General features: G+C 55.7%; 1 protein-coding gene across 1 annotated transcript in view; it reads right to left on the bottom strand.

Moving 5' to 3' along the window:
• The window catches only part of Pias4 (protein inhibitor of activated STAT 4), an 18,424-nt gene extending 8,748 nt beyond the window's left edge, over nt 1-9,676 (bottom strand). The window contains 3 exon segments of the mRNA XM_028771782.1: nt 102-295; nt 6,066-6,471; nt 9,618-9,676. Coding sequence (XP_028627615.1) covers nt 102-295; nt 6,066-6,471; nt 9,618-9,644 — 627 coding nt within the window. The 5' untranslated portion in view covers nt 9,645-9,676.
• Between the last annotated feature and the right edge of the window lie 3,051 nt (nt 9,677-12,727).

Below are 12,727 nucleotides of genomic sequence, written 5' to 3'. Positions count from 1 at the left end.
GTAGCACAGACCACCCAGGGGCCCTTCTCATGGTCACAGAACCCAGCCGCCCCACTGCCTTGACTAAGGGGGCAGGGACATCAGAGAAGGCTCATCCACACCCAGCCCACCCGAGGGACCCTGGGTTCCGTCTGATGGCATGAGTGCCTGGGGAGCTCCTGGCATCAGGGGTGGCGCAGGAAGGCGGGCTCCTGCGCCTGCCGGCCCTACCTGGAGTTGCGGATCATCTCCACCTGGCGCGGTGTCAGCGCGAAGATGCACGGGCTCTCCTGCAGCTTCTCCGCGCTCTGTGGGACTGAACACACATGGGTCAGGCGGCCTGGCGGACCTCAGGCCCCAGTGACATGAACCGGCCTCACCCATTCTCAAAGACAGCGGGGTAGCCATGTGTATCCATAAGCCACTGTTTCATCTGCACCCAGGTCCAGTCTCCACCAGCCAGGCAGGCTCCACCACAGAGTGCTGGCCTACTGTGCAGAAGCCCAGCAGAGGCCTCTTACTTGTGTGCATGTGTAAGGGCAGTGCGGTCACAGCAGGCCTCTGAGAGAAAGGAGGAGGAGGAGGAGGTGTAGGCGCCTGCCACCCCAGTGTGCAGGACGCTGAAGCAGAAGGGCCTTGGGTTCAGAAGCCAGCCTGGGCTCCAGGGTAAGTCTGAGGCCCAAGGCCACAGCAGTGGGGACCAGGTCAATAGTTCCACCCAGCTCTGCAAAGCCAACCGCCATCCAGGTCAGGTAACACTGTCTGTACAGCACAGAACCCCATTTACAAGGACAGCTGATGCAGGGTGCGACTGGCCTAGAACCTTCTGCCCCCCCACCCCCTCGCAGGCTGTGGTGCCTGTACCACACGGTGAGTACAGGCATTTTGGACCTGGGGCGGGGGGGGGGGGAGTGGTGGTGGCTGGGGTGAGGGACTGTCAGGCCTGCAGCCAGCCCAGCATCATGGGTCCCTGGGTGACGGACGGCAGGCTACATGCAGTAATGCTGCAGGCCCGAGGGAAGAGGAGCCGGAGCTCAGGACCTCCCGGGCACGTTCACATCTGCCCCAGGGACGGACGGGGGGGGGGGGGACAGGTCCAGCAGGGCCATGGAAGACACCGGCTGGCAGTGGCTGGGTAGGAGGTAGAGGCCTTCCTGGGGGAGGGGAGAGGAGGGGAGAGGGGAGGTTTCTGTTGTGTGATGGGGGACATCAGGCAAGACCCAGGCTGCCTGGTGACCACACTACTGTCTAGGGTCCCATACAACAGCTGAGGCTTGTCCCGCCCTATGTTGCTGGAGAGACCATGGCTATTGGTCCCCGGAGCAGCCCATCCCTGCATCTGAGGGCGGGTCCTCCATGGCAGCATCAGCCATGAACTGAACTCTTCCTTAGTGGCCTCCTCAGACCCACTTAACCTTACGGGCTATGCACCCAACGTTGGCTCTCACTTTATAGCCCAGGCTGGCCCTGAACCTGCAACCCTCCTCCTGGACATAGGACACAGCTCTGCAGCTCCTGTCACCACCCCCTCCGCCAGCACATTGTTGACACTCATGTCTGTCCTGTACAACAGTGTCTGAGGGAGGGCCTGTTGAGAACTGCACAGTTGGCCTGGCATGGTAGTGGCCCATGCTATAATCCCATCACACTGGAGGAAGAGGTATCTCTGTGAGTTCCAGGGCAGCCTGGTCTATAGAGCAAGGCCAGGACAGCCAGAGCTACACAGAGAAACCCTGTCTCAAAACTCCAGAACCAACCACACACTGCAGGGCTGCTTGGGTGAGGTGGGACGAGGCGGAGTTCCGAGGCAGACCAGGCTACACGCAGCAGCTCTGCTCTGCCTGCTTCCCTCCGTCAACCACTCTCACTTTCTCTCTGGGCTCTGCAGCGTGGGGCGGAGCTGGAGGCCCACGCCATGGACACTACACGCAGACAGGGCAAGCTCAGACACTGTGGGGGCCCACAGACCGCCTCTGTCTGAGACGGGGCAACCACCCAGGCCCAACAGGGCAGGTAGGAGACTGGACAGGACACTCAGGGCCATGGAAGACGGTCCCCAGGATCTTGGCAGTCATGGGGTCCCTCTCAGCCTTGCGCACTCCAGGGCGGAGGCAGCCAACGGGAAGCTAGTGGAGATGCAGGACCATCCGGGATCAGCTCTGGGTATGCCTGAGTACCGAAAGACAATGACACCACTGCCACCTCAGGCTCAGGCAGCCTAGCCAGGGGCTACAGGTGATAGGTGCCCTCCTCACCAGACGGTCTCACTGTGTAGCCCTGGCTGTTCTGGAACTTGCTCTGTAGACCAGGCTGGCCCCCAACTCAGAGATCCACCTGCCTCTGGCTCCTGAGTGCTGGACTAAATGTGGACACCCCTGCTGCCTGGCTCAGGTGACGGGTGTTTAATGCAGGCTTAGCTGGTTGCACTAGGAGCGCCAAGGCAAACAGTGGGGGCCCAATCTGCTTCAGAAGCCCCTGTAGCAGCATGGTGGGCTTGTGTCACCAGCTCCAACCAGCCACCCCAGCCTACCGCCAAGGTCCAAGTTAGGGGTCAGCAGCTCCACTGTGGGACTCGCAGCTGTCACAGACGACCACGGCCTGCACCACTGGGATGGGCAGGACCAGTTCAAGGGCTGCCCTATATCTGTGACCTGAACGAGCCCAGCCTGGGTATCAGACAGACAGCAAGGGGATGGCAGATGCAGGGGTGCCAGCCTACCAGCTCTGCAGCGGGGAGGGAGAAGATCTTGTAGAGGAGCGCTATATAACAAGTTGGGCCAGCCTGGGCTACCTGAGACCCTGCCTCAAAATACCACAAAAACCAACACCCAAAACGTAAAGAGTAACAGACAAAGGTAGTGCTGAAAGCCAGCTATTGCCGGGCGGTGGTGGTGCACGCCTTTAATCCCAGCACTCGGGAGGCAGAGGCAGGCGGATTTCTGAGTTCGAGGCCAGCCTGGTCTACAGAGTGAGTTCCAGGACAGCCAGGGCTACACAGAGAAACCCTGTCTCGGAAAACAAAACAAAACAAACAAAACAAACAAAGACAAGACAAGGACCAACAGCCTGGGGTGGGCAATGAGGCTGAGGTCTAGCTTCTGCAAAGGCCCTATAGACAGAACTTGTCCTCTGAGAGCGCCACGGGGTGGACCTCTGATCCCAGCACTGTAGAGGATCACAAGTTCCAGGCCAACCTGAGCTACACTGTGAGCCCTGCCTCAAAAACTGCATCAACAAAACAAGGAACACAGCTGCTCCCCGGCAGCCGGGGGGTGGGGGGGAGGGAAGAGGCTGCTGTCTGGTGGCTGTGAGGGTCAAAGGCCCCCAGCTCAGCCCTGGCACGTCCTCAGGTCTAGGCCCCCATCACTCCTTACTCCCACAATGGCTTCGTTCCATCTAGATGACCCTCAGGAGCCTCGATGGTGCCTCCTCTTCCAGGAAGCCCTCCAACTGCTCAAAGGACACACAGCCCTAGGGTAGAAGTCAGGCCCTAGGTAGCCCTGTGCCACCTAACGCCTCCTTCTCCACCCAGTCCTAGGTCAGTTCTGTGGTGGTCAGCAACTGTTACCTACTTGGTCCTGCCTTGCCTGGAAGTGGAGGAGAAACCAACACTGACCCCAGACAGACAGGGGTACCAGGGATAGCCTGGTGGGAAAGGGGCCAGCTGGGGGGCCTAGGAGCTCAGGCTGCTGTGTGTCCTTGGCTGAGTCCCTTGCCCTCTCTGGTTACCAGCCCTCTTTAGAGGGGCTGTCAGTGCACTCGGGACTGCAGCTGGTCTCTCTTTTCCCCTCCCCCTCCGGGTACTCAGGTGATTTATGGGTTCAGTCTGCCCAGCACAGACTAAGCAGTGCGCTCTTCCAGGGAATCCTACAGTATCACGGCACTCATTCTGGCCACGGTGGACTGGCATCCCAGGGCCTATGCCAGGAGGGTGTAGGCCAGGGTTGGGCAAGCATGTGAACCCCTTTGTGCAGATTGAGAGCTCAATGCCTTAGACCCAGGATCAGCACTCTTGTCCAGCAGCCCTCGAGGTGTGGGCCAGGGAAGAGAGTACCCTGGTGAGGAGGCAGGCGGGCAGGCTAGACCTCTTTGTTCAAGCGGCTGGTAGACAGGGGAGCATGCTCTCCCGGAGATCAGGTGACCGAGGTCCCTAGGGGGTAGGGGCACAGTGATGCATTGTGGGGCGGAGTGACGGCTGGCTTGCTCTGCAGGAAGGAAGCCTGTCATGCAGGCTGGGAGGCCAGGGGGCCAACCTCCTGGCACTCAGGTCTTCCTCAAGATGACACCCAATCAGCTTGGCCCCAAGGTTCCCAAGGGCTGTGGAGACCTTCGGGGAGGCAGGCTTGTGGCACTTGGAACATGACAGGAAGGGGAGGGTTGGCAGGCCAGGGGGCTCTGCTTCCAGCCCCATCAGCACCATGGGTTTCAAAAGGGCGGAGCTATAGGTCAGAGGCGGAGCCTCAGTGAGGGGGTGGGGCCTCTGATCACAGAAAAAGTCCTGGACCATGCCATAGGACAAAACCACTGCTGTCCACTACCCTTCCTCAGGCATCACCAGCAGCCCCAATTTAAACACAGAGCCCCCAAGTCCCAGGATAAGGGGGACACAGGCTTGCTACAGTAGAAGAGTGCTAACCAAGGAAGACAGTGAGGGTGGAACGGCAGTGGGGAGGCCCATGAGCACCACGTGGGGTTGACAGAAGGAACCACTCACCTTGGAGCCTGTCCCAAGTACTGGGGCCCAACCTCTGGGCTTTATACCGAGGGAGGCACAGGCAGGAGGGAGAGTGGGGAACTAGAGTGTCTGGAGAAGCTGGGAAAGGCCCAGGCCTGGATCTGGTCCATTAAAGGACCTGCCAGGTGCACAACTCAGGGCAGCATCTGAGGCACAACCCTACCCGGGCAGCATGTGGAAGGCCGGGTGCTGGAGAGCGCTTGGAGGCTATCCCCGCCTCCACAGAAAGGTCTGGTCAGTCTCTCATTCATGATACCCTGATAACTTTTTTTGGTTTTTTGTTTGTTTGTTTTTCGAGACAGGGTTTCTGTGTATAACCCTGGCTGTCCTGGAACTCACTCTGTAGACCAGGCTGGCCTCGAACTCAGAAATCCACCTGCCTCTGCCTCCCAAGTCCTGGGATTAAAGGCGTGCACCACCACTGCCCAGCTTAATATACTGATAACTTAAAACTTACATCTATTTTTCCTCTCCTTTTTTTTTTTTAGCCGAGGTTGGCCTCAAACTCACTGTGTAACTGAAGATAACCTTGAATTCCCTTCCACATAATGGGATAAAGGACACGAGCTGCTATGCCTAGCTTTCTTTTCTTTTAAAAATCAGGGTCTGCCGGGCGGTGGTGGCACACGCCTTTAATCCCAGCACTTGGGAGGCAGAGGCAGGTCGATTTCTGAGTTCGAGGCCAGCCTGGTCTACAGAGTGAGCTCCAGGACAGCCAGGGCTACACAGAGAAACCCTGTCTCAGAAAAACCAAAAATAAATAAATATATATATATATATATATATATATATATATATATATTTATTTTTGGTTTTTCTGAGACAGGGTTTCTCTGTGTAGCCCTGGCTGTCCTGGAGCTCACTCTGTAGACCAGGCTGGCCTCGAACTCAGAAATCGACCTGCCTCTGCCTCCCAAGTGCTGGGATTAAAGGCGTGTGCCACCACTGCTCGGCGGATCCCTATATATATATACACACACACACACACACACACATATATATATATATATATATATATATATATCAGGGTCTGTTTGCCCAGGCTAGCCTCAAAATCATGGCAATCCTCTAGCCTCAGCCAACTAAATGGGGGACGAGAGGCCGTGCATGCCAGTGACTGCTCGGCTCAGTGTCCTGTTTGCTCAGCCATACCCTCAGCAGTGTCTTAAGCCTGTAGCCCAGTCTAGCTCAAAACTCACCATCCTCCTGCCACGGCCCCTAGGTGACGAGAAGGCCAGGATGTGCTGCCTGCCTCCCACCCCATGCATTAAGCTGCTAGGTTTGGAGGGCTGGTCATGGGCGCAGGGCTGAGCCTGCTCTGGGGAGCTCCTGGGTGATGCCCACCACTCACCCAGTTCGGTGGGCTTCAGCAGTTCATCCAGCATGTTGAAGAAGGGCAGCTTAACCAGACGCACCTCCGGCTTAAGGGTCTTGGTGGGCAGGCGCCCCAGTCCATTCAAGTACTTCCCGTACAGCACGGGGTAGTCCACGGTGGGCCCTGACAGGGGCGTCCTGGGTATGGGGTGTAGCGCCAGGGGATCCAGGGGCCGTGGGGGCTGTGGGCCGGGCTCTGCGCTCTTCTTGGCGTAGCGGGTCTCATACAGCTCTTTGATCTTTTTGAAAAGCTCTGGGCTGCAGTCGAACTGCACCAGCTGCAAGGCCCTGGTCACCAGTTCATGCTTCAGCCCACTCTTGCTACGGCCTACAAAGCCCAGCAGCATCTGCAGGTCTGACACTCGGAAGCTCATCACCATGTTCTGCAAAGGGGAACCACAGCAGCTCTCAGGGGTGTAACCCTCTAGCCTCCGTCCCCCCACCCCCAGCTCCCTGTGGCAGCCACCAAAATCCTGCTTCCTATGAGTACTGTCCTAGAGTAGGTATGGCTTCCTAGTCTTAGGCCACTGGGCACCATGGTCTGAGACAGGTCTTCCAGTAAGGCACCCTGGACCCTGCCCTTGGTTTTCAGCCAATCATGCCAGGAGTACCCCCCAAGGCACCACCAGGGTACAGAATGGGCCCACATGAGAACAGTCAGCCTCTGAAACCAAACAGCAGTGACCAAGCTAATGACACGGTGAAACAGATGGGCAGGCCTAGGAATGCACCTATGGGGTGCTTCAGGCAGAAAGAAACCAACCAGAGCACAAGGGGCACAAGGGGATTCCAGCCGTGACCCGGGCCCTCGGGCAGGCCGCTTGTGCTCATGACAGCTGATACCTGGGCATGGCAGGTCCCCACAGATGGAATGGCCAAGCATCCCTGAGAGATAGGCCAGCTGGGCCGCTTGTGTTAAGCCTTGATGCTGGCCTCCATTGGATGAAAAGTAGAAAGGGACTCCCACAGGGCTGGGACGCATACCCCTAGTGGCATGAGCAGACACAGTCAGGTGACATAATCCACGAGCCCTAAAGAAGCCTATCAGATACAGAAAGCCCACCCGACCAGCCCCAAGCCTCCACTCCATTGCATGTCCGCCTGGTCACCTGGGATGCTGAGTCCTACCTAACATGGCCCTTGGGGCCAGGGGAGCTCCAAAAAACACCTGAGACCTGGGGTGCCAGCTACTACGGCATGACTAAGTACTCCTGGCATGAGAGGGTGGGCTGGAGTTTGGCCTGGTGGCTACTAGGCTTCCCAGACTCTCCAGGGACTCTAGGGTATGTGGCCCTTGGGCACTCCCAATATGGCCTTCAGTTCTTTCTGCGCACAGGGACAAACAGTACACAGTTAGCACATTTGTACCCAAACCATCACGACTCAGGAGAGAGGTACAGTAAGACAGGAGCCCTCGGTGGTCCAGCCAGAGCCAGAGGGCTTTGTGGTCCCAGTGGATATCAAGGAGTTCTGTCATCCAGAACTGATGGCAAGCATCCGAGTAGCCAGGTCGCTGCCATATGGTCTGGGTCAGGTTTCCCAGCAGCTGCCATGGCCTGAGCAGCCTGCTGCAAAACAGCAAGGCATCCGGACAGGCACCCAGGAGGAAGCCTCCATCCATCCATCACCCAGAGTGCATTTCCCGCCCTGGCACAGACTACCAGAGCTGAGTTGATAAACGTCAGCACCATGACTTCTGGAGATTCAGCTTGGGGTGTGATGTGGAGCGACAGTGCAGACACAGACAGAAGTGGCTACACTCAGCTGTGTCACTAGCCTAGGCTCTTCAGAAAGCTGAGATGCCCGGCACAGGGACAAAGGATGAGGGCTGTGCCCCAAGGCTGCTGCAAGGACCATTCATCCACAAACATCACAACTACCTCCTGAAAGACCCAGTGGATCTCAAAACACAGAAATCCCTGGCCTGTTAGGACAGACTGGAGAAAAGCTACCGGAAAAGTGGAGGTGTTGCCATTGTACTTAATGCATTGTGAGGGGCCATGACAGGAACTCTCTGGAGCATTTCAGAGCTTCAAAGAAGGGCCAAGTTCACCTAACTAATGTGGCGGTGGGCTCTAGCTGGCAGAGGGTCAAGTAGAGGTCGTCAGCTTTTATTCCAAGGACCTAGACAGCAAACAAGCACTCGCAGCCCTTAGCACAGAGGGGGAAGTGGGTACGGAGGCTTTGGCCTTGCCCCAATGTTCTGGGTGTTAGCTGGGTGAGTAAATAGGGAGAAAGATGGGTATACTTTTTTTTTTTCCAGATAGGGTTTCTCTGTGGAGCCCTGACTGTCCAGGAACTCACTCTGTAGACCAGGCTGGCCTCGAACTCAGAGATCATCTGCCTCTGCTCCCCGAGTCCTCGGACTAAAGGTGTGCCACCACTCGTGGTGAGAACTACACATTTTAATCAGAGCCTCCTGGATAACCCTAGGACCATATAACAAGAGAGCCAGGAAGAGGTAAGGGAAGTCAGGATCTTATGGGTGGGAAGATGCTTGAGGGGAAGTAACTCAGGAGGGACAACTGTGCTGGCGCTTTGGCAGAGAGAGAGCAGAAGTGTGCTCCCCTGGACTTAAAGTATCCTGCAAGGATCAATCTGAGGAACACTTAAAAGAAGGGGGTGTGAGCCGGGCGGTGGTGGTGCACTCCTTGAATCCCAGCACTTGGGAGGCAGAACCAGGCAGATCTCTGAGTTCGAGGCCAGCCTGGTCTACAGAGTGAGTTCCAGGACAGCCAGGGCTACACAGAGAAACCCTGTCTCAGAAAAACAAAAAACAAAACAAACAAACAAACAAACACACAAAAAAGAAGGGGGTGTTCAGTCCAGTGGGCTACGCCAGGCAGCACTGAAACCCTACAAGATGATTCACCAGGATGTAGAGGTTAGATTTGGGTTATAGAGTAGGCTTAGGTGAAGAGGTATCCCATAGCTGACAAGTGGGGGCAGGACTCAGGTCTGAGTCTCTACAATGAACTCAAGACACTCATAGTTAGCCTCAGTCTGGAGTCTGATTTATTCACTAGCGGGAGGCATCAAGTCTCAGCCCCGAGAATCAGACGACTTGTGGCAATCCCTACAGACCTTCCCACATGCTGGCCTGCAGCGGAGGAAAGCGGGGAGTACCCAGACCTGAGTCCTACTCGTTGCCTTGGAAACCCGATGGAGAAGTCACTCTGCATTCCTTCGGCTTCCGAGACCACAGAAGGACCCCCAGTTCTGTCCCAGTGGAGCTAACCCAAAGGAGAGGACGGTGCTCGCACCTGGAAAGCTGTATACCCACACTGTACGAACCCCAGCTCTGGTCGGTAAAGAAGTGACAGTAGACGGCAGGGACACCCCAGGAGGGTGCTGGCGACCCCGCCCCCGGTCTCCCCGCCCCCCCGCCCGCAGGCTCAGCCCGCGTCCCGGTCTCACCCTCGCCGCCCGCGCCACCACACCCCGCACCCCGCCGTCCCAGCTCCCTGCGAGGAGCGGTCCGTACTCCGCCACCCGCCTGTCCCGGCCAGAGCCACTCTCGCTCACTCACTTTGGCCTCCACCAGCTCTGCCGCCATCTTGGCCACTAGCGTCCCCCGCGCCGGGAGGCCCCAGCCGTCGCATCACGTGAGGGCTCGACTGGAGGGCGGGGCCTGCGCGAGAACCAATAAAAGCGAGTGCTGGCTCCGTCCTCCACGCCCCCGCGTCTGGGAGGCGGGAGGAGGCATCGCGCGCACGCGCCCACAGGAACCACCGCCCGAGGATCTGACCAATCGCAACGGATAACTGCCAAGCCCCGCCCCCACGGTTATTTTTCAAGGCACTGGTCGCTACCACGCCCACTCAGGGGAGGAGTCTAGCTGCTTAAAGACGTAGCAGCACTTCCCGCCGCCTCATTTCTTTTGCTTCAAAAAACCGCTAAATTTTTGTGTTTATTTCGTGTGTACACGTGTAAACGTCAGAGAACAGTCTAGGAAAGTAGGTTCTCTCCTTCCACTATGTAGGTCCAAGGGATGAACCGGGTATCAGCACAAACCATCTGCCCTTTTGCCATGCTCCCTCGCTCTTACTGGCCCCACCTTTTCTAGAGAGTACAGGCCGGATCCCCTGCCTCCTTTTCAAATTGGCTTGCGGTGGCAACAGTTGTGGGTTTTTAAAAATGGTCTTTTGTTATTTGAGACAGGTTCACCATGTTGCCCCAGCTCTGTAAAACTCGCTGTGTAGACCAGGCTGCCCTCAAACTCACTGAAATCTGCCTGCCCCTGCTTCCGGAAGACTGAGATTGAAGAGGGGCATAACCAAGGCCACGCCCACTCTTCTGTGCTCTATTTATATATTTGGGGGAGATGTACGCAATTTTTGATCGTCCAAAGACAATTTAAGGAGTTTGTATATTTCCACAATGTGGGTTCAGGGAGTCGAACTCAGGACATCCTTTTTGGAGACTAATGCGAATGGGTGTGGGGGTGCGCGTTCCAAACCTCCTACGTGGACGTCAGAGGACAATTTGCTGGAATTGTTTTCTCCTTTAACCAGGTGTCACAAAAATGAGTCCCGGGGATCGAACTCCTTACAGGCTTCTGGGCAATCACCATTTCAGGGCCCTCCTTGGCCGCCTAACTACCCACAAGCCCCACCCAGCTCGCAGGTTTCCGAAGCTCGCCCCGAGGCCACGCCCACCGCTAGCCCCGCTCTGGGTTTTTAAGCGAGGACGGCCCCGCCCCTTGCTTCCGTTTCATTGGGAGGACTGGACCGCGCCCACGTCCGGCGTCGGGAGGTGGTCTTAAAGGTGTACGTTCTTCCCGCTCCGGTGCATTTTATGGCGCGTGTTTACGCTCGCGGTTCGGTGGGGAGAAGGGTTGGGGATGAACCGGATGCGGCCGGGCTGGTGTCCCTGTTCCTTTCGAGCGGCAGCTGGCAGGTGCAGGGCTCGCATGGCCGTGTAGCGGTGGCGTGGGAGCCTGTGCGGTGCACATCCGGGTTCCGCTCGCACACTCGCTCCTTCTCTTCGTGTGTGTGTGTGTGTGTGTGTGTGTGTGTGTGCGCGCGCGCGCCTTCGGGTCGATTCTCTGAAAGCCACTTGATCCTTACTCTTGTTCTAACTAAATTAAAAAGAGAGAGAGCTCTACCAAGCCGGACTTCTCTGTATCACAAGCCCCCTGTGGCTCCCCGTGGTACCCACAGGCTCACCTGGTAATCCCCTATGTAACTAACTCCAAGTGCTGGCTGCGCGGCACGGCTCCACACCTTGCTCTGTGATGCTGAGGATTAAACAAGGGTTTTCTGTGTGCCAGGCAAGCATTCCACCAACCGAACTCCACCCCTTTTGTACTCTTGTTTGATTTTTTTAAAAAAATATTTACTCATTTTATGTATAAGTATGTTTTATTCTCCGTGTTTGTCTGTGCCCATGGTGCCTACAGAGGCCAGACGCTCTCTGGAACTGGCTGCAGAAGGTTGTAAACCACCGTGTGGAGACTGATCCTGAGTCTTGTGCGAGAGTGCTCTAACCATTGAGCGTCTCATCTATCCCATCTCTTTTTTTTTTTTTTTTGGAGACAGGGTTTCTCTGTGTAGCTTTGGCTGTCCTTGAACTCAGAGATCCGCCTGCCTCTGATTCCATGACACATGGGTTAATGCTGCGGCCACCATCCTGGCTTCCTTTTTGTTTTTGGACAGATTTTCTCACTGAACCTCTCGTGCCCTGGATCTGCTAAATTGGTGGCCACTGAGCTTCAAGGATCCTCCTGTCTCAACCTCCCTTTTGCTACAATGACAGATGAGCCACCACAACTGGATTTTTGCATAGTGTAAGGATTTGAACTCAGATCCCTCATGTGTGCAGCCAGTGATTTCCCCACTAAAACAACAATCTGGGTCACTAACATCATTACAGCTTGACAACAACACTTTTCCTAAGAGATCTGTCTTCCGTGTTAGAGACATGGCTCAGCAGTTAAGAGCACTGGCTGCTTTTCCAGAGGTTCTGAGTTCAATTCTCAGCAACCACACGGTGGCTCACAGCCATCTGTAATGAGATGCAATACCCTCTTCTGGTGTGTCTGAAGACAGCAAAAGTGTACTCATATACATTAAATGAATAAATAAATCTTAAAAGAGAGACAGACAGCCGGGTGGTGGTGGCGCACGTCTTTAATCCCAGCACTTGGGAGGCAGAGGCAGGCGGATTTCTGAGTTCGAGGCCAGCCTGGTCTACAGAGTGAGTTCCAGGACAGCCAGGGCTACACAGAGAAACCCTGTCTCGAAAAACAAAAACAAAAACAAAAAAAAAAAAAAAGGAGAGAGAGAGAGAGAGAGAGACCGACAGAAAGATCTGTCTTCCAATTTCCGTTTTTAAGAGGCCTTTCAGAATGGACTACATCTCCCAGAATTCTGTAGGCACCTGATGTCACATGATCAGAATCTATCCAATAGGGGGAGTAATACGTTTGTTGCTCTTTTCCGCTTTCCTCCACCGCCTAAACTGGGATTCTGTACCTAATACTGGATCGTGAGGAGACAGACCATCTTCTGGAGATCGTAAAAGAAAACTAGGAAGAGATTCTTTTTTAAAATATTTTAATTTTATTGTCTTTCTTTTTTCTTCTTTTCGAGACAAGGTTTGCCTCGGGAGTCCTGAAACTCACTCTGTAGACCAGGC

This window comes from Grammomys surdaster, unplaced genomic scaffold, assembly GCF_004785775.1.
Source record: "Grammomys surdaster isolate TR1022 unplaced genomic scaffold, NIH_TR_1.0 209, whole genome shotgun sequence".
Lineage (NCBI taxonomy): Eukaryota > Metazoa > Chordata > Mammalia > Rodentia > Muridae > Grammomys > Grammomys surdaster.
The sequence above is the reverse complement of the archived record's forward strand: the minus strand, read 5'-3'. Positions and strand labels throughout refer to the sequence as shown.